This window comes from Maylandia zebra, linkage group LG15 (genome assembly GCF_041146795.1).
Source record: "Maylandia zebra isolate NMK-2024a linkage group LG15, Mzebra_GT3a, whole genome shotgun sequence".
Lineage (NCBI taxonomy): Eukaryota > Metazoa > Chordata > Actinopteri > Cichliformes > Cichlidae > Maylandia > Maylandia zebra.
In genome coordinates this window covers 5692150-5713688 of record NC_135181.1, presented here as the reverse complement: position 1 = coordinate 5713688, position 21539 = coordinate 5692150, and the positions used below count along the sequence as shown (strand labels likewise).

General features: G+C 40.1%; 2 protein-coding genes across 6 annotated transcripts in view; one reads left to right on the top strand and one right to left on the bottom strand.

The window, feature by feature from the left end:
• The first annotated feature begins 1429 nt into the window (after window positions 1–1429).
• LOC143412581 (zinc finger MYM-type protein 1-like) lies at window positions 1430–11771 on the top strand. 3 transcript variants are annotated; one of them, XR_013093097.1, is made up of 3 exons: window positions 1430–1740; window positions 1992–2045; window positions 11404–11771. XR_013093097.1 is itself a non-coding variant. In XM_076873744.1 (3 exons), the coding sequence occupies exons 1-3, from the start codon at window positions 1714–1716 to the stop codon at window positions 4454–4456; spliced, it is 2064 nt and encodes a 687-aa protein (XP_076729859.1). In that variant the 5' UTR covers window positions 1430–1713; the 3' UTR covers window positions 4457–4459. The 3 variants fall into 3 exon arrangements, 1 of the variants encoding a protein (XP_076729859.1); XM_076873744.1 differs by lacking the exon at window positions 11404–11771 and adding an exon at window positions 2474–4459; XR_013093096.1 differs by lacking the exon at window positions 1430–1740 and adding an exon at window positions 8208–8292 and having other exon boundaries at window positions 1917–2045.
• Window positions 11772–18115: 6344 nt separating this feature from the next.
• ppp2r5cb (protein phosphatase 2, regulatory subunit B', gamma b) overlaps window positions 18116–21539 on the bottom strand; it is a 28571-nt gene continuing 25147 nt past the window's right edge. For all 3 annotated transcript variants that reach the window (XM_004542085.6, XM_004542086.6, XM_004542087.3), the window contains 4 exons: window positions 21384–21485; window positions 21035–21107; window positions 20540–20656; window positions 18116–19115 (listed from right to left, as the gene is read on the bottom strand). In XM_004542085.6, coding sequence (XP_004542142.1) covers window positions 18981–19115; window positions 20540–20656; window positions 21035–21107; window positions 21384–21485 — 427 coding nt within the window. In that variant the 3' untranslated portion in view covers window positions 18116–18980. The remainder of the gene's footprint in view (window positions 19116–20539; window positions 20657–21034; window positions 21108–21383; window positions 21486–21539) is intronic.

Genomic DNA, 21539 nt, shown 5'->3' with positions numbered 1-21539 from the left:
GCCATGAATTCTTCTAATGGCCAGCAGGGGACCCCATGAGCACTTTCCTGATGAGTTTCAGTCTGGCTTAAGTCTTAATGAATGCCACAGTATCTTCTTTGTGTCCCATTTAGAGCAAAATAGATGATACATCAGGGTGGGCTATTGGGTGTGACTGATCTGACAAGTCATAAAATGTTCTCAGTGGCTGCGTCAGAGCCACTGCTTGTGATTTGTGATTTTAAAAAAAAATCCAAGCAGGCAATGACTCGAAAAATGAACCACGAGAGAACATGAAGTTTTAAAACAAATTTAAAACAATCTGCCAGAGAAACCTGCCTGTAAATGTCCTTTCTAGATTTAATTACCATGAATCAAGCAAAGGTGTACAAATATTTACTATATGCTGCCGTCTCTGGGACAAGAGATAATTGAGTTGTGTCTCCTGGGCAGAGATGTGAAGCAATGAAGTACAAATACTTGTATACTGTACTTAAGTAGAATTTCAGTTTTCTGTACTTTATTTACTTTTTACGTTTACTCCCTACATTTTTACACAAATATGTTCTTTCTTCTCCTATCTGCCAGAATCAGCTGCTTCTCAGGGAGAGAAAATAATGAGAGCTCACTTCACCCACAGATGGAGAAAGATATACGAAGGCCATAAAAGACAGGACAGAGAGGAAGAAGAGGTCAGATTTAAAGTTAAGGACTGTTCAGTGGTACTTTACAGACTGAAAATTTAAAGCTGACATGTAATGTCATCATTTTAATCAAATACTGGATTTGTATGTAATATGTTTTGATGAATCAGTATTCTAACTTTATGTTATTCAATTTTGCACGGAAATACTGGGTAGTTTTGTCCAGTATAAACATGTCAGCTTGCTGTACTGTGGTGAGTTTGAACATCTGTGCTTAAGTATAGAATGTAATATCTCTGCTCCTGGGTAGCTTTCTTGATTGAATGACTGTCTAGCACTTCAAATGATGGTTAAAAAACATTTAAAGAGCTCCATTAATGAGCAATTAAATGATGCTGTGGCCTCAAAAACACACTATGATCACAACATAAAAGATTGATTCACTTAATTTAAACGTTCTTCACCTTAAATGCTTCATTTTCTGTAAAATGCATGTCTTAGCTCGCGGGCTTAAATTTGCCACCTGCCTGTTAAACTACATAAACGGCTTGATTTTCTTGTAAAACAGCAGTTTTGTCATTTGTCACTTGAAAACAATAAGTTGTGATTTGATAAAGAATATGATACAAATGTTTACTCACTGTTTTCTCACAGAGCATATTTTGTACTGCCCAGTGGCGTCGTTAGGCCTATTTTAGGGGTGCTGAAGCCTCCCTAAAATATTCTTAAGCCCCCCTAAATAATTTGGTGGGGTTTTTTTGGGGTTTTTTTTTTTTTTTTTTAACTTATTCGATTTTTTTTTTTACAGAACTTGCAGACAAATTCAATATAAAGATGCAGGAATATGAGTTTAAAGAAATAATAATATAAACCTGTCGCTATTCACACAAATATGATCATAACTCGGTTGGTCCCTTTCGCTTTACATTGTTAAGGTAGCGTCAGTGCTTCGTTATCCAATCCGTTCCAGTTGTTCACAGGGGACATCCACATGACTGAAAATCCAGTCCTCGTTTTCACTGCTACTTTACACTCCGCTCGTATACACCTGCAGAAACACTAGCGTACATGTGGCAAACGGCAAGAAATCATGGATATACGCAAGTTTTTCAAGAAAGTAAGTCTTCATCACTGGCTGGTAGTAACAATTAGTTAGCTCCAGCTAACAGCAGAGAATCCCATGTAAATAATGAACCAGGTGCTCCCCATTTTGTAAATAAAAACCTGGCTAGCGCACTAAGTTAAATTGTTAGCATAATGTTCATTTCTGTCACTCGTTTTAGCTCTGAAAAATCCAGCTGAGCTCATTCAGGTATGGTTATCATCAGTGGAAATAATAATAATCACTCCATCCCCATTAACCTGTAGGAGTCAGGGCAGAGGAGCACAGAGAGGCAGAGGGGAGAGACGTCTGCTGGAGAGGTGAGTCAAAGGATGGAGTCATTTGTGATGCAGACAGTCTGATTAGAATTTTATGGGACTCAATATGGATATGAAATATGAAACATTTCAGTCACGGTACAACATATAAGACCTGTTTAACTTTAGCTTTTATTTAGGAGAGTCAAGGTTAGAAAGTGGAGAGAGCAAAGAGAGAGATATGTATATAAGTCAAATTAGCCTGACTCACATATTTTTGAGGGTTCTATTTTAATATTACTTCAATTCAAGTAATTTAGTAATATTTTTCAGGGCTTTAAATTGCAACCATTTTAGTCACATGCGTGCTCAAAATATAATGTTTGTAACTTCAAAATATTTGGGAGCAACAAATTACTGTGGAGCGGGAGCAGAAGTCATGATATTAGCAATTTACATTACAATTCAGTATGTTTTAATGTATCTTGAAGGGTGAGGCAGAAGGAGTGGCTGAGGGAGAAAAAGGTCAACAGGCAAGTTCAAGTCAGAGAGAGCAAGGAGAGACAGAGGAGCTGCAGCAAATAGATCGAGAGGCAGAGGAAGATCAAGTTATTACAGAGAGAGGAGAGCAAACAGGCCAAGAGAGGGAAAATGATGAAGCAGCTGCAGCAACTCATTCTACTACAGGGTTTGATTTAGGTGACAAAGACACAGGGCCCAGACAGGTGAAGCTGAAGAGCTATCCACATGATACGTTTGGTACACAGAAGCGAGCATTTAACCACAGCTGGTTTGAAAAGCACAACTGGTTAGAATATTCAGTCAACCAGAATGCAGCTTTCTGCTTCCCATGTAGAGTGTTTGGCAAAAACATCAAACATGATAGTTTGGTCAGTAACGGTTGCAAGAACTGGAAGAAAGCTTTAGTCATCTTTGGCAAGCATGAGATGGCACAAACACATAAGGACAGTGTTGTTACATGGAAAAGCTACCAGGGAACTAGCAAACAGGGAAACGTTGCACAGATGATAGCAACTGCAAATGTGAGTGAGATAGTCGAAAGAAGAGAGTATCTCAGACGAATTGTTGCAGTCACCTCTATGTTAGGGAGACAGGGACTCCCTTTTCGTGGCCATGATGAAGGTGAAGACAGCCCAAACAGAGGGAATTTTCTTGCGTGCATGGAGCTTTTGAAAGAGTTTGATCCTTTTCTTCAAAAACATAATCCCCCATCAAATGCACAGTATATCTCACCAACATCCCAGAATGACATGATTGACTGTTGTGCCCAGGAAGTTACTAGTGTCATTGTATCTGAAATGACAAAGTCTAAAGTCTATTCCATCATGGTGGATGAGGCAAGGGATAAAAAGGCAGAGCAGTTAGCTGTTTGTGTCAGGTACGTGTCAGAGGGGGCAGTGAAGGAGCGTTTCCTTGCACTTGCAGAGATAAAATCATTTGATGCCCAGTCCATTGCAAATGAGATTCAGCAGCAGATCCAAAACTATGGTCTTGCAGAGCTTAAGTGTGTAGCACAAACATATGATGGTGCAGCCGTTATGAGTGGCTCCACTGGAGGTGTACAAGCACATTTTAGAAGGCTCCATCCTGAGGCTATCTATGTGCATTGTTATGCTCATCAACTCAACCTGGTTTTGTGCAATACTTGCAAGGCTGTCCCAGAGGCTGTGGAGCTTTTCAGCTTGTTGGAGTGTGTGTATTCTTTCTTCAGCACCTCCCTAGTCAATCATCATAAGTTCATGGAGACTCAGGCAAAGCTTGGATTGACAAAAACTGAGCTTGTGCAACTTTCAAACACTCGCTGGGCATGTCAGTTGCGATCAATCAGTGCAGTTCTTGAGACATTGCCTGCCATTTTGGAGTGCCTATCTGCAATTGGATCCCCCATAGCTGTTGGTCTCAGAGCAAAGCTCTACAAGTTCTCAGCAGTCTATGCACTACTGATGTTTCAGTCGATTCTGTCTGTAACCGAAGGACTCCACAAATTCCTGCAGAAAGAGACTTTAGACCTGGCAGAAGCGTTTATCTGCAAACAAGCTGTGTGTGACACACTTAAGGGCAAACACTCAGATGCATTTGCTACAGAGCTGTATGAGAAAACCAAGGCCCTGTGTAACACCCACAGTATCCCTGAACCAGGTGCCAAGACAAGGCACAAACAGAGGAAAATGGAGGATTTTGTCCTGGAGGCAACTGTGGGTTCACGCACTGAATTGAACAACTCAGACACATTGAAAAGAGAGTTACTTTTCCCTTGTGTGGATCGGATGGTTGGCGAGCTTGATCAAAGATTTTGCAGTGTAGATGCAGGGCTGCTAAAAGGCGTCCAGGCATGCAGTCCTAAATCTGAGAACTTCTTGAGTGAACCACACTTGAATGAACTTGCAAAGCACTACAGACTTGACCTGAAAAAAAAGAGGTTGCCACTCTTAAAAACAGACGTCATTCTTTGATGCTTCCACCCACCAAGTAACTGGTGATTGCAGCCAGAAAAATGTACTTTTTTATTTTCAGTTTTTTTCTTGTTATTGATGCGGCAAACACATTTCCTCTGTTTTTTTGTTGTACTGTATTATAAAGCAGACTGAAATAAAACAATAGATCTATTGGTGGCCTAGGATGTTTAATCTGTCCAAAAAAGTAGGAAAACAATTTCTCAGTCTTTGTTTTCTGTTTGTGAAATTTTGTGCTCATTCACTACGTTCGTTCATGTCGTGTGCATCTCTTGGGGGCTAAGCCCCCCCTGTCCTTAAAACCTAGTGACGCCCCTGGTACTGCCTAACTACCGGACTATTCACGGTCACTGAACAGCAGTGCTGTCACATGACAAGAATAACATTAAACTGTGCATGATGTTCTTTTTAATGTCTTTTGGATTTTACAAACTTTATTGAATAGGGAGAAATTTAATTAACACTAATTTCATTCATGTGCTGGCAAAGACTTTATCTCTGATATGATGCGTTAGGGTGTTCTAGGATCTATGGCTTAACCTCCTAAGACCCGAACTCTTCCACGGCATGCATTTTTAATTTCTCTTTGATATTTGGGCATATTGGGGCTCAATGAATGTAAAAACCAAGAATTACCAGATTTTTTTTTTTTACCTTATTTTTGTTTTTATGAAAAATCAGAGCCACATATGAAGATATTCGTTTAAATTTTGATAGAACAGTAGCAGTATAATGTCCTCGTAAGTGGATATCAGGCCCTTGTAGAGCAAAATTGAGTATTTTGGTCTAAATAACGCAAAATGTGATGTCCACATATGTGGACGCCAGGTCCTAGGAGGATAAAAACACCAGAAAACATAAAAAATAAAAGGTCCTGGTAAGGATAAATAATAGTAATGTTTCATTATTTGATTGCCATTTTCTTCACATGACAGGCTTTCAGCTAGTCTTCTTAAAAGAGAAATGTATTTTTCTTATCCAGATCATTTACTGGAGAAATGAGAGGCACACAGTTATTCTTGGTAAGCAAGGATGTTTGGATTTAAGGCGAGTTTTGCACTTAATTCGCCTCAGCTTCCTGACATGTTTTTAACTAAGAGAGATGAGGTGTGAAGCCCCTCTAGGGGTAAAATTGCAAATTTCCAGCTGATTTTCTGGCAAGCTCAGACCCTCCAGTGTGTTAGGGAGAGAAAGGAGAGAAGAAAATGAAAATCCCTGAGTGTTTCGTTTCTGGTCATTTTTCTGTTCCGATTTAAAATGTCTTTCAATCTCTTTGAATCAATGTTCTCGTTGAATAGGGAGCCCCCCAGTCACTCACTCACGCACACACACACACACACACACACACACACACACACACACACACACACACACACACACACACACACACACACCTTTCCTTGCAATCCACAGCAGGATGATCATTAAGCATCGTGTATCTTGTGAACAGATTTAGGGAAGCCTGTTACTGTGGCGCTGTGGTCAGTGTGGCTTTGAACTCTTTGTTTTCAGAGGGGAAGATATCATTTTGGAAGATTCTAGGCTTTTTTTTTTTCTTTTCTTTTTTTTTGGAGCAAAGCAATAGAGATCACCCTCTCACTCCAATGCTTTTAGCTTGAAAATGTAGCTATATTGTTGTGTGATGTCTGAATTAGGGTTTGGGACTATGGGCTTAGTTCTATGGCAGGGATGTCAAATTCATTTTATATAAAGGGCTGCATACAGTTCACTTTGATCTTAAGTGAGCCGGACCAGTTCAAAGAAATTTGACTGCATATTTAATCCCTGAAATATCATAATATAATATAAAAAAAAATGCAATTTCAACAGCACATCTCATGTTTTGTACATAAATGTGTAAAATTGTAAAATTACATAAAAAGTTCTGGTAGCTCACTGCCCAGACTGTCCCGTCTATAATAGGAACTTCTGTCATTGAATTGTTTATCTATTACTTTACTACTCTGATGTAGTGTGAATGGCTTTGGGGTGATCTTTATCATCAGCCAAAGTTGTAAACCTATTAGAGTTCATCTACAAATGCCTTGCTATTTTTATCCAGAGGGCCGGAGTCTTTGCCAGGCTGATTCTGGTCCCCAGACCTTCTGTTTACCACCCCTGTTCTATGGGCTTATGGAGCTGTTTAACTGCCTGGTGTCACTGTAAATGATCAGTGAACTACAGCTATTTAAGAAGTGGCCTGGTAAACCATAGCTACTCTAATCTTATCTAACAGCGAATAACATTAAGTAGTTTGATAAACAGCTAATGACTATACATAATCAGCTGTTAGGAATTAAATGCATGCATCCAAGAATGCCTGAGTCTTTTATTTTGTTCAGGATTGGTGGTTGTTTAATTAATATAACAAAGAAACTCAGTTTTGTTGACTGCCTATAGTTAATTAAATTGAATGGTGTTAAGCTGCCAGATTAAAGTACTCTTGAGCAAGATTCCAGTATAATAAAGAAGTATATTGTTTTACTATTATTGAACTGGTTAAAGGTTTCTGGGTCAGTGATTAATAATGGATTGCATTTAGATAGCACTTTTCAGGGCCCTCAAAGCACTGTACAATTCCACTATTCATTCACTCTCACATTCACACACTGGTGGAGGCAGCTACAGTTGTAGCCACAGCTGCCCTGAGGCAGACTGACAGAAGCGAGGCTGCCACATCATGCCATTGGCCCCTCTGGCCATCACCAGTGGGTGAAGTGCCTTGCCCAAGGACACAATGACTGAGACTGTCTGAGCCGGGGCTTGAACCAGCAACCTTCCGGTTACAAGACAAACTGCAAACTCAAGCCCCGGCTTGGACAGTCTCAGTCGTTGTGTCCCTGGGCAAGACACTTCAGCCGTTGCCTACTGGTGGTGGTCAGAGGGCCCGGTGGCGCCAGTGTCAGTGCGCCCCAGGGTGGCTGTGGCTACAATGTAGCTTGCCATCACCAGTGTGTGTGAATGGATGGATGACTGGATGTGTAAAGCGCTTTGGGGTCCTTAGGGACTAGTAAAAGATTATACAAATACAGGCCATTTACCATTTACCAAACACCACAGCTTATTGTGTCAGTATTGTTCCCGACCATGTCCATCCCTTAATGACCGAAGCGTACCCACAATGTGATTGGCTGCTTACAGCAGGTCCAAAATTTCAAATGACCTGTTCATTCTTGAACATGACAATGAGTTCACCGTGGTCAAATGGCTTCTCTGTGGTGCTTTTTTTTTATGTACCAAATCAAGTTACTGTGCTGTTGCAAATTAACCAAATTAGTTTTGAGATGTCCAACAGCTTTTCTCGTCTTCTGTTTACCCTCTTTCCACTTTTTTATGAACAGGCTGTTGGCTTACAAATTTAAAATGTGATATAAAAATGTATATAAAATAAATCATTTCTAATTTTCACCTTGAAATGATTTCCTAATCATTCCAATTTTACCATGTCGTAACTTCTTATGAAACAGACAGAGCTGAATTAAGATTGTTTTGACTGTTTGTTTACTACATACCAATCATTTATTTCCACTCAACTGACAGTTCAGCACTTGGTGTGATTTCAGACTTCTAATAGGATTAATCGAAGCTTCCAAAAACGTAATATTTAGACCAAAGCAGAGGAAGAGAGTCAAATGCGAATCTTTGTAAGTTCTTATTTTGCTGAATTAGATTTTCAGTCTTTTTTTCCCTCCTAGAGTTCTTTGAAAGGTTAGTGATGTTATTAAGATAACTGCGTTTCTAATGTGCATAGATTATTCTTCAAGGGGAATTCCGACATGTGCAAACGGCTGTCCTGCTCATAGTGAAACCATGCTATCAGAAATGGCCCCAGCTCTGTAAGTATGTGCATAATGCAGGTAGAAAATAAGAAATTCTGATTTATGTAAATGCTGTGCATTACTGCACATTTTGGTATTAAAGTGATGTCAGCTAAATATAGGGCCAACACTAATACAGATACTTTTAACTTATATAGTGAGCTTAATCATCAATTTGCGAATTCTGAACAAACTTTAATGACCATTGTGATTTTTACTTTTTGTGATTTTCTGTTTGTTTGATTTTGGAGCCCCTGAATCTAAATGTGACTGTCTCTAAAGTGTAGTGGGCTGCATACTGAGCTTAGGGAACAGAAACAAAGTATTGGTTTTATTGCACTACTATCCATCTGATACCAATACCAGCATTGGTATCAGTACCAATGATATTTTAATTGAGCTGCCAACCTCTAGTATCGGTTAATTTGTGGGTTGAGCAGGTGACTCTGACCTGAAGCCCCATGCTGTGTATCTTCCCCCTGCTCTCTCCGCTTTTCTGTCTCCAATAAAGACAAAACGCCCAAAGAAAATAAGAAATTTGGCAGAAGACTCTGAATAAATAATACCAACTGTAGAGAGAAAGATCACTGAGACTGTTTCTAGGATTTCTTTTCTTCTGCCATCATCTTAATGTTACCCATAAATAGTAACAGCCTTTTTTAGTTTTGTCATTTCTGTTTTCTCTGCAAAATCCACAGTTGATAAAGTATGTTCAGGTGATGGCTGAGCTTTAGATGTGCAAAAACAGCAACAGCAATATGTGTGCGAGGCTGCTTGTGTCACAGCAGCTTGCACATGCAGTGGCATTGCTAAAACCGCATATGCACAATGAGGGTGTTTGGTTGTTGGTTCTTCATGATGCATGCGTGCATGATTATTATTTGATTTATTTTTTTATTATTGCTTATAGATGTTAATGGGCAGTTAGCTGACAGCCCTGCATATTTCTTCTCACAGGAGCCCTACAGTTGCTCTAAAGGAAAATCTATCTCAGGTCTACACAGCATGTGCAAACAACCATGTGCCGTGGTCGAACTTCAGAGGTTAAAAAGCTGGTTTAACATTAGAATGAATGTGTACCCTTCTTCCCGAGGGTCGACCTCCAGCAGGCTATCCATCCCCGGCCACATGCAGCAAAAATCAATGAAGTCAGAGCTTTTTGTGTTTCTATAAGAAACTCTGGAGACCAAGCCGCCCAAAATCAGCTTGACCCCAATGCCAACATACAGACACTCCCACGTCTTTTTTTTGTTAACCATCAGAAGAAGCTTGTATTCATTTACCTTCTGTTACCCTGCACTGCAAGTTGGAAGAGCCTGTGTGACTTTCAAGCAAAGAATCATGTATAAGTTGCAGAATATGCTTTTCCACAATTAAGTCATAGTTCATGCATTTACATCTGCAGACATGCTATACCTGTGTTATAGTTTGTGAAAGATGTGCCTAAAATTGAATTTCTTGCAAAAAAAACCCTGAAAAAAAGAATGCATAGCACGTGAATGCAGCCATGCACATGCTGAGAAAAAATCATTCTCCAGCAGTGCTGTTTAGATAACGCTTCTCATCTGAACATCCTCCTCTGCAGAAGTTTGCCCCTGCATCATTTCAGCTATTGCTCAGCCAAGTGGAAAAAGAGCAAAGAGTGTGAAAAAGCTTTGTGTGTGTGTGTGTGTGTGTGTGTGTGTGTGTGTGTGTGTGTGTGTGTGTGTGTGTGTGTGTGTGTGTGTGTGTGTGTGTGCCTGGCTCGGGCTTTTTTTCTTCCTTCCTCCAATTTCCTTCGTCCTTTTTGACATATTTCCAAATACAAGTATACAACTCGGTGCTCTGCACAGTCTTTTCTGCCCTTCAACTCCCTCAAGTGTGCTCTGACGTTGTGTGCTGAGAGCAGTGAGGCTCCAGACAGTCAGGTGAGGCTGCCGTCTCCAAACACCGTTCTGGTTCATCTCCCCAGCACATCGTCACACAGTTACCAGTGGGTTCGTCGTACACCACCGAGCCCTTTATGCGTCTGCGTGGATTCAGCAGACAATCAGGTCGTCCCCAGATGCCCCTGAATCCCTGCAAGATAATAAAGGTTCTGTGTGTCTCAGACAGACATGGAAGGCTGTCCTGGTACGACTCTGTTGTGCCCAGAGTGGCAGGCTGCAGGATTACTGCTGGAGAGGTTAACGCAGTTTTGTCTCCAAAACGCACATACACGTGCATCCACGTGCACGTGGAGCAGGCAGGAAACTAGTTGTGGAGAGAGAACAGGCTAATAATGTCAAGACTCCGCAGTCTTCTGATCAGGCAGATGTGGGGTCGGATTTCGACTCTGGTTTTATTGATCTGAATTCAGACTTTCATACCTTTGCTTTTTTTTTCCACATCAGTTTTTTTCCAGGCTCATCATGTTTTTAAAGACACACACGTGAATGCTGTCCTCAGGCCACAGCTCTTAGTCTGGTATTATTTATTTTATTTTTTTAAATGTCCCTTCAAAAATACTTTGAAGATTAATTCAATTTTTGGACTCATTTTCTCAAACCTAATTTAAAAGCAGCACTGAGAGTACACAGTCAGTAATCAAGATAATAGAAACATGACATTTTTCCTCTTTTCAGAACTAATAACATCAATATATGTTTAAATTTGACCACAGCTGAACCGAGCCTCTGTGTTTTATTCATTAATCAACTAAACATTGTTTGCTTTTGTGCTTAAAAAATAAAGAAAATAATAACAGTAAAATGAAGTTTTCATCTTTTTTTATTACTGACAGCCAAGAAAGCCAGCAGCCTGCATTTTCAAATGGAACGCTTTGATTCCAAGTGTACAACATTTATGCATGATTTTTTTGAGACTTCTACATCATCAGTGTGATTTTCTTCCGCCTTAACGAAACCTGATGTAGGCAATCAGATACATGCGGTGCTACTGTGAGCCCTAAACTGCAGAAAAATGCGGGATTTTTTGGAGAAATTATAGAAATGAAAACATATATATGCAAATCGATATTTAATGTGTTCATTTTTAATTGTTGAAACAATTAAAATTTTCTGGGTTTACATGGTGAAGTATGGTTTAAAGTAAAAAGAGCAAATAATTTGTTTCAGGCCAAATTACAAATCCCGTTTTTGGCCCTTACAGGTCTGGACAAACTCATCATTTCAGTGAGTAAAAGCAGCAGAAGTTCCTGAAAATGGTCAAAGAATCATAGGTAAGAGTTTAGAGTTGTGTTTCCAAGGTTTCTTGTTCAAGTTTGAAATCATTTCTGTCAAATAATGAATGGATTTCTCCCAAAGAATGAGCTGTGAGTCATACTGATGAGGTCTAACTTCATAAATAAAAGTCTTTACAGAACATGAGGGTTGTTTCTAGTTTCACTGGCAGGGTTATATCTTCAAACACTTAAGCAAAGTGCTGTTTTACCAAACTTTGTGGTGTCCCTGTAAGGAAGTTTGCTTTGTTCAAGCCGGACGAACCTGAAGTGAAGTTGTCTCTGCCTGTGTGTGTGCGCGAACGTAAGGATACTGGGCTGCTCCTGGGCCTGATCCCAAGTCCTTGGCTTTGATGCTGATGACTTTGAAGCCGGAGTGTCGAGCATCAAAGAAAGCGGGCCTGGGCTGCACCCCAGCTCTCCATCCTCAGGGGGAGAGCGGCTGGAGTGCGAGGTGTGACTCGTCGCTTTCCAGAAAAAGACTTCAGGTGTTGCACAGCACCAGCACGAGAGGAAAAGATGAAGTGGATATAAGGACACAGAGCTAAATCCCAGACCCCCTGTGTGATATGATGAGTCACTTCTTGGCTTGCAAACATCACACGCACACACACACACACACACATATGCACGCACATATGCACACACACACAAGACACACGCAAGCATCACTCAGACGTAATATCTGGTCCACACAGATGTGCCCACAACAGACTTCCGATTAAAGTAATGCACAGCCGAAAGCTTTTCCTAAAATCTGATTGGATATAGTCAAAATGGGGGTCGACGCTCCAAACTTTGGAGCACTGTTTCCATGGCAATAGGTTCTGACATCTCCTGTCGTGACAAGATGCTTTTTGGTTGCAAGGACTGGGGGGGGGGGGGGTTCGCACAACAAGATTTGAGCACTGACAGTCAAGGAACGCTGTCAGAACATCCTAATAAAAAAAGAGTGAAATAAAAAAGGGGGGGGGGCAACACACCATATTTGAAGTCGAGACGTGTGGTACAAGAGTGTGACTGCAGGCAAAAACAATGAACCCATGTGACCTCATCTGAGATGAGGGAGAGAGAGATACACAGAGCCTTTTAGCCACCCACAAAACCCACTGATGTATTTTGATTTTCAATGACGCACGCAGCCCTGAGGAATATTTCCTTAGATAATTGGAGGACAACGTGTTGACAATGAGCCCAACTGGGATTTTTTTCTAGTTTTTGTTTTTTCATCCTCATTAGGGCAAGCTTTTAGGAACAAGGGTTATTATGCCCATTCAGAGTAAATATAGAAATCTGTGAATAATAAGTTTGCTGACTGCAACAAGGGCGCAAGATCAAACGCCAACAAAGCGAGAAATAAATAAATTAAATAATTGACACACTTTCCCTTCTGCTTTCATGCCAGCAGCCCAACAGTTGTGTGTTTTTGGAGCGAAAAATATGCAAGTCTATTTGTTTTCCAAATCCCAGCTGGTTCATTTGGGTTCAGCAGATGAATCCCAGCAGGGGTGCTAGACACAAGAGGGTGGGTGCCAAACCTCACTGTTGTCTTCAAATGAATAGAGATTGGAAATGTGACGTCATTCAGGGGCAAAACCGCAAAGGATTCTGGAAACGAGTGGCAAGCGGTACTAGCGCACGCAGGCTTTCACATGAAAACAGTCACATAGCGATAAAAAGAAACAAAAAAATGGCAAGAAGCTGTTGTATTATTAACTGCAATAGCCGGTCGCATGACAGCCACGGGAAGCCGACGGGTAAAGAGATCGGTTGTTATCGGATTACGTCGTCGAAGAGAAATTGTTTAAGCCACGTTTCCGAAGTAACAAAGAGCCGACGGATGGCCTGGATTGCTGCAATTTGAAGACCAAATATATCGTTTCAGAACACTCCAGCTCACATGTTAGTCTGCTCCAAGCATTTCCACAAAGGAAAGTCTTCTGTTGTAGTTGTTACGTAATTTATCGTAACATAATTGTTGACGTAGGTTACAAATAAGTCTATATTGATTTGAATTTAATTCGTTGCGCTATGCTGCTTTGTTCACTGTGGCTTTGCGGGCCAATGTTTGCCAATTTTTTGATGTGTTTTATAGAAAAAAACAGCCTACAAAATGCTGGAATGTGATCCAGACTGGGCCCCCTCTATCAACCTGGGTCAGACCGAGTTTAAAGCTGCTACCACAGCGAGATTTGATCGGTTGAAAGAGAGCGAGATCAAAACAGCCACGAAAGGTCTGCATATATGTGTCCAAGTGTTGTATTGAAGGAATCAAGTGATGAATAACTGTTTTCCAGTATGTTGTTGTTTTTTTTCATTGTTGATTTGTTTTTCACCGAAGCAGCTAATAAAGCGTGATGGAATACAATTTGCCTCTTTCGTGTAAGATTCTATAATAGAATGAAACAATAATGCCAGTTATAAATAAAGAAAAACTGAATTAATTACAAAACACTCTTTTTTTTCTATTAGATCTGAAAATGTTGTGTAATACTACAACCTGAAACAACAAATAGATTGCGTTGGCCTGTACAGGAGATAAAGAACAAAAATGTAACAACAGCGGTGAAATGACCAAAGTAAACTAGACCTGGGCTTGTTGCAGGGATCTGAAGTTACTAAACATTTTGTGAGTGTTGCACTCACACTTCACTCAGGATCATATAATAATAAATATGTGCGTGATGAAAGTTGGGCAGCACGCTAACGTCTTTAGTCCACTCTGTATGCTCGTATGGGTCTCACCCTTTCACTCCTTTGATTTTTTTTTTCCTCGTACTTTTTTTTGGCTTTTCGTTAAGTCTGTCTTTGTACGGACCTGCTGTGTTCTCCGTCGTTTTTTACATAACTGTTTTTGGGGCAAATAAAATGAAAGTAGGGATTAAAACTGCAGAATTGATGATTACTGGTGCTGGAAATGCTAGTGTTTGATGCAGTGTCTTGATGTTGTTGCCACGTGTACCCACAATGCAATGCGCGAAAGTCACGTGGTCTGTCAATCTCATAGGTGAAACTTGAGTGACCTCAGACAAGCCAATTTAGAGAGCGTTCGGGCAATTGTGAATGGCCGATGGAAGCACCTAGCAACACTCGAAGACAAGAGGAGAAAAAGAAAGCAGTGTCCTTCAGATGATACCCGAATGAATATCACTGCTTCTGATCTGAAAAGAGGATATGATCACATTTTAGGCTGGAACTGGTTGGTAAAAGTACCATAAAAAAAGGATGAAAACAGTCAAACATTCAGAAAATGCAACATAGATTACTCTTATTGTAATCCAGCGTAAAATTATGAAACCTAACTGACTGGATTATATACTTTTTCAGAATGATAAATAATTAACGGGAACGACAACAACAAATGAGATTCTATTTTGAAAATGAGCTTTTAATGTTAAAAATAAAGGGCTGAAAACATCAAAGGTGGCATGCTGATGTGCATTTCATTAGTGTAATACTTTGCGCACCCCTCTTATTTCTTATTTCTGAAATGCCAAATCATCTTTTAATTTGGAGGTAGAAAAAGTCTGCAGAGATGCATGAAGTCTGCATCTTAAAAGTGTGAGAAATGAGTGCAGTGAAAGCAAGTGAAGCACCACATCAATTCACGATTAAGCTTCTTGACAAGACAATTAATCTGCGTGTTGAGGTTCAAATATTCTCCAGCAGGTGGCAGCAAAACACTTTATTTCTTTAGTAACTTGTGGATGCATCAGGGTATTTTTTTCAGGATTGGGGATCTGGGGTTCCTCTTTTAGTGTTTTTCATTATTTTTTAATCAATCATTAATAAAGAAGATGAGTTACATTAAGACATGTTAAAAATGTGTGTGTTACAACCTGTCATTGCTAATGTGTAAATGGATATACTGGATAGGCAGTCTTTGGAGACTTTTTAGGCCATGTAATCTAAGCTCATACAGTTTGGCTTATTTGGTTTTCTGACTTCAAATTCAAAGCTAATTTGTTCTTGTCCAACTTTAAAAAATTACTAAACTTTACTAAACTGAAATACATCAATTTCAACACACTCGAGCTGGTTGTCTTAGTTTTACTATAAACACTAAACACACTGCATCAAATTAAGTTCCACAATTAACCCCGACGCAAACCAAAGATTGGCTGTACATTTAAAAGAAATTACTGGCAGCTAGAGTTTGGAAGATTGATCTAAATATCAATAGTATTGATACCACTGCTGATAGCATTGATTCTTTGGATCTATCTTTTAAGTTCAGTATGTAGCCCACTGAATTGTGTTAAATAAACTTCAGGCTAAATTATGATCTTCTAAATCACTGAGATGCTCTCCAGCTTACGAGTTTTCTGCTATAGGGTGATGCTTCTGGGTTCCCCCGTAAGGTTTCCTAATGATCTATAAAGCCCAAGTCGTTTTTTGGGCACCACTCAGACAGAATCTTTGTTATTTTAGCTTGTGGAGTGTTAGATATTTACAGAGCAATCAAAAGATGAAGCAGATGAACAGAGCAGATGATCATCTGGATCAAAAAGTTACAAAATGTCAACACTATTTAGTCCAAGCATGAACTTGTGACCATCAGGAGCACTGCAAGGAAAAAAGATGACACACTGTTTTTTTTTTTTTTCTTAGGATGAAAATATAAAACACATGTTCTCTTTATTTGCTGTATATAGATAGATGTACACCACTGGAGATTTGGATAAAAGCACACACGAAAAGCTCATGTATGTAGGGTCAACACATCTGGAGGTGAAAAAAAAAAAAAAATGGAAACGATGTCAAAATTACAAAGATAAAAAACTACCCAAATTCTATATGGTTTCTAACTGTAAATAGTTACATGTGTTGAACTCTGTCCCACATACCAACTGTCAGCAGTTGCTAATAACCTCTGTAATCTGTACACGGGATATTTTGTACAAAATATGAAATCTACCATTTAATAATAGTTATAACACAAAAGTACATTGTATGTACAATATTAGACAAAGCCATTTAGTATCAGACGCATACTAAAGGACACTTGCAAATATAACTCTTTTCAAAGAAACAAAAAGCTTATGTCAAATGAAGAGAGCTCCAAAGAAGCCAATATTAAAGCCATCTGAAGAAGAACAGCAGTCACCAATGGGAGCCAGCACTGCGCTTCAGCCGGGATGGAATCGCTTTCCTTTTTGTCGGGTTTCGGTGAAAGCCTTGAATGACTGTTGTTCTTCAAGACAAACATGGAGAGAACTGAACAGTGTGGTTGCAGTACTATTTACAAATTTGCACATTCAGTTGAAAACACTGACAGAGAGGTTCTGCGAGCAAAGGAAGAATAAAACCATAACAAAACAAAACAAATTTTTAAAAAAAGAACTTGCAAGCATCCAGAAGCAAACACGTGCTCAAATAACGAGCCCTACAGGTTTTGTTTCGTGTTTTTAAACTGAAGAGGGCGTGCACCGTGTGGGCACGCAGGTGGAGGGCGGGACGAGAGAGGATCAGACTATGGGACAAATCAGAAAAAGTGGAACGGGAATAGAGGGGCCACAGGATGGAAGAAGAAAAGTTGGGATGGGAGGTGATTTTCCTCTCCTGTATAGGCTAGCTCTTAACAACAGGCACTATGGGGAGGGGACTCAAACACTCAAACAAGCGCACGCACACACACACACATAGACACACACACACACACACACACACACACCAAGACAGACAGCATCACGGATTTCAAATGTTTACTAGTTTGTTTTAGTTTCAGTTGTGTTGCGAGTGTCTTTCAAGTGTTATCAGGAAGTGCTTCTTTGCTGAAGTGGTTTGGGGCAACCACGCCATCTCTGCTCTTTAGCCTTGAACTCAAAAAAACAAAACGGATCCAACTACGTAGCTTCAACAAGGCAGAAGTCCAACAATGGACCTGAATACGTTTTTTATGGAAACTACTGTTATAACCTTTGAAATCATCTGACATTTTATGTCATGCTGCTACTCTGTTCTCAGTTGAGTAAATACCCTCTCCGACTACAAAAGGCACTGTGAAAAGAAAGGCTTATGTTTGACCTCTTCAAACCAAACATGCCTCCTCTACGGAGCAATCTATTCTCTACCAATTGTTGTACAAATAAAAGGATCTTGCTTGAAAAGATTTGAAAAACAAAAAAGACAAAGTTCATTATCGGCACGGTTTCTGCCCCTGTTTAACTTCTCTCAACACACAGTAACATCGTGTTAATCCCAAACAACCTAGTACATCTCTTTAACCTCTCATAAGCCTTAAATGAATGATAGTGACTTGTACTGAATGCTAATAACCATGTTAAACACACAATGGCTGGACGTAAATAGGAAACTAAAAATAAATCGACACAATCCGCTCTCATGTAACCGGGCAGCCAAACATGCTTGGGCCGCGGACTCATCGCTGTGACCGATAAAAAAATGCTCTGAACATGTGGTAAACTTTAAGCCATAGATGCTTTGGGAGCCGTGCTAACTGACTGCCTTCAAAATTAAAAGATCTTTTTTTCTTAAAAACAGGAACTAAATGAGAAAGTTGGCACCGAACTAGGTTTCTACACGGGAATAATGATGTGCAGAAGAAAAACCTGGAACCTCAGTCGGGTTGGCCGTGTTTGATGAACAGCACTGAGTTAAAAGGGTTTTTTTTCCCTCCCCCCCCAATCCTTAATACACACCCCTGCTGAATTCAGGAGTGACCCAGTCCTGATGAATGGAGTGAATGAATGAATCCTAAAATAATAGCAAGAAACAGAACAGTTCTTCAGATAGGACGTGATTTTTTAAAAATCTTAGAAGAGCTCCTAATATAGCATGAAGGGAAAAATATAAACAGCTATCTAGTTTAAATTTTATGAGAAAAAACAGCCAATATTAAATATACAGAAAGAACTGACACAGTCTCACCCCACTGTAGATGGCCTCCATTGAAGTTATAGTTGGGGGCTCTTATTATTTGTACAAGCACCTGACGTTGATAAAGAAGAGACGAGAAGAAGACGGCTCATACACACACACACACACACACACACACACACACACACACACACACACACACACACACCAGAACAGAACACCTGAGAAAAATGACCAGAAGGGGGCAGCACAGCACCCCAGAACACAAGTTGAGCGGACAGGGGGAGGAGAAAGAAAAAAAAAAAAAAAAAAAAAAAAAAAACAGAAGAAAAGGAGATTATGACAATTTCTTATTTGAAGTTCAGTATACGGCGGGTTGCTGTGGTCATGCAGGACATCCCAGCACCGCAAGCAAGAACCAGGTGAAGGGGTGGGGATCAGTAAGGACCGAGCACCGCTTGTCTCGCAAAGCCGGACCTGGCTTAGATGTGTGGCTTTAGACATTTTCTGTGTCAGGTGGAGCTGGGATCGTTCATTTCTGTGTTGCACTGGGCTGGACTGAGATACCACAGTTCTGTTTTGTTTTGGGGGGTTTTGTGCTGGCCCTCCGTGGGTTTGTGATTCCACTGTGGATGCTGCTGGTTTATGGTAGGTCTGGGATGGTCTCTTAATGGCCATCGTGTGGCGTCAACATTTCCTCTGCTCTTCGGTGCAACTCCAAAGCTGTGACTGTGGAGATGTCTTTGGGGAGCTCAGATTTCCTCCGCATCAACGGGCGTTCTCTGCGCTGGTCTTTTTGGATCTAGACACAGACACAAAGAGGGATCAGTAAAATCAGAACTAATGCATTTACAGCCCCACTTCATGAACCTAAGCTTCTGCACAGAGGCCCGTTTTACAGGCCGAACAAGATTTTAATTCCTGCAATTTGCTTTCCTTTCAAACCTTTTTCTCACTTACATGACAAAACTGATAAGCTATACAATTCAAAACTGTATAATAAAGAAAAATGTGATAGTGCAGCATGGACAAGTCTCTGGCAATATTGTCCTTTAACACTCTTTGTTCATCCCGTCTCTGTTGTTTGGGTTTGGAAGGCAGACAGGATGCTCAAGTGATTTATGTAATCTGTCTCCGTTTCAGCAGCTGGAATAACCATCTTTGCTCAGGAATTACTTGTGGGGCCAAACAGCTGAGTCATAAACCAAGTTCATTTGTGATTCTGAAGAAATATTTTTTTAACCAACAACCTGCAAATTCACTGTATGTGTGCATTTTATGACCACTGTTTCAAAACAATACAAATGTGAAGATGCTGTCTGCAACAGTCCTACACCCACATACTTTACACAAACAGGAGTGTGCAGACAGCTTAGAGGTTCTGTGCTGCTCGGTCGACAGCATTCTTCATTTTAGCATTTGACAGATATTAACAAAAAAACAAAGTGATGACAGGACGCATTAGGAGCTGCATCGATCGCGCAGAATTGGAACATCCGCATTCGTCTTTGTGCTTCTGAAAAGCTGCTGGTGGCAGCGGCAGTTGCACAGTAACCACTACAAAGTCCCCTGATAGTGCTGCTGTTTTCACACGCGCCACACAGATATTTATGGGCCTGAACGTGGTTTTTATTTACAGCACAGCTATCGCTAAAACAGTACAGACACACCAAACTGGACGATTTAGGCAAAGTGACTAGCAAACGGCATGAGAAAAATGTCGCTAAGCCTGAGCTGCACAGTTCACAATTTTAAATGTCCTAAAATTGCTTTTGTATTTATGTCAACTAATGAGAGAGGCTCCACAGCATCCTGCAAAATGAGCTGTGATTAGTGGAATTCATTTCATATTATTAGCTTTTTTCACTTCACACATTTTCTTCATTATTAACATTTCTTGTAGTTTTCTGCTGCTTTGAAGCAAAATGAAAGAAAAAAAAAAACGGACTGCTGGACTGTGGCTGTGTGGTTCCACTTAACATAACCACATTTATTTGTTTTCAAACAAAAATAAACCTCCATTCCTGGCGCCAAAGTCAGTATCAATAAATAAATTAAAGTGTCCAGATTTCTGCTTTTTATGACCACGTATATGATTTCATTAAGACTGAAATGTAAACAGGTCTCATATTAAAGCGATATTCATCAAAGCTTGTGCACATTTCAGTGAGAACGTGTGGTACCCCTCAGATATAGGCATGCATATTAAATGTTACACACACTGACCTGTGTGGCTTCCTCAACTACTGCTTTCTTTAGCATGTTGACATCGTCTAGCAGTGGCCCATCTGTCTCCATGTCCATCGGACTCCCTGATCCTATTGAGTCCACATACACGACAAACTGCAGCACAGGAAGAGAAAGAAAAGTTAACCACAAAGAATCGCATTATCCAATATACAGGTTTGTGAGAGGTGCTAGCTTTAAGCAGAACTTTTCTCAATGACTTTAATCCTCAGCTTTTGGACATACATTTCCCCACAATCCATCCTGTAACTTTCCATCTGTTGCTTCCACACATACACAAAAGAAAAAAAGAAGAGAAGAAAAACTAGAAACTCTTTTTCCTTTTTTCCCCTCAGTTGGAGTGTTTGTCAAAACACCAACTGATGTTCATCACCAAAACATCAAACCCTGCTTGATTCGCACTGAGATACCCTGCAAACCACTGAGAGGGTTGCAGCACTGTGAGAATTGCTAGGTTACTATTTATTTGCTCACCTGTGGGTTTGCCTTTGCTAGATTCTCAATCTTCACCCATGCTTCTTCTCTCTCTTTCCATTTGGCTTTCTCTCTGACACACACAAACACACACAGAGTCCTAAGAGACTTCTTCAAAACAGAGAAGATTTGCTGAAAGATAAACTCATGTTAAAAAAAAAAAAGTTATATACCCAAACTCTTTCAAGTTAAGAGATTGTGGTTTTAGTTTGTATCTACTTAGTCATCTTTTCCACTTCTAATGATGTTTAAACAATGTTTTCCATGACGTTTCTAACACTGTAATGAGAACAAGGAAACTGTAGCTTGCGCTGTATAAATGGATGTGATGTCTCCCTGCATTACTTACTTGCTTTTTTCTGCCCTGAACTGCTGGGTGCAGTCATCAAACAGTTTCTGGTTCATCTCCATAAAGAGCTTCAGAGCATTGTAAATCAACCCATGAATCGTCCTACAGACACAAAAAGGTTACCACAGGTCACTTGCTTTGCTTACGTACTATCCT

Excerpts from the sequence above, each read along its gene's own strand:
- LOC143412581 (XM_076873744.1), top strand. The coding sequence starts at position 1,714 with ATGGATATACGCAAGTTTTTCAAGAAA. Across the intron at positions 1,741-1,991 it reads TACGCAAGTTTTTCAAGAAA|GAGTCAGGGCAGAGGAGCAC; the intron begins GTAAGTCTTCAT and ends ATTAACCTGTAG. Across the intron at positions 2,046-2,473 it reads GAGAGACGTCTGCTGGAGAG|GGTGAGGCAGAAGGAGTGGC; the intron begins GTGAGTCAAAGG and ends TGTATCTTGAAG.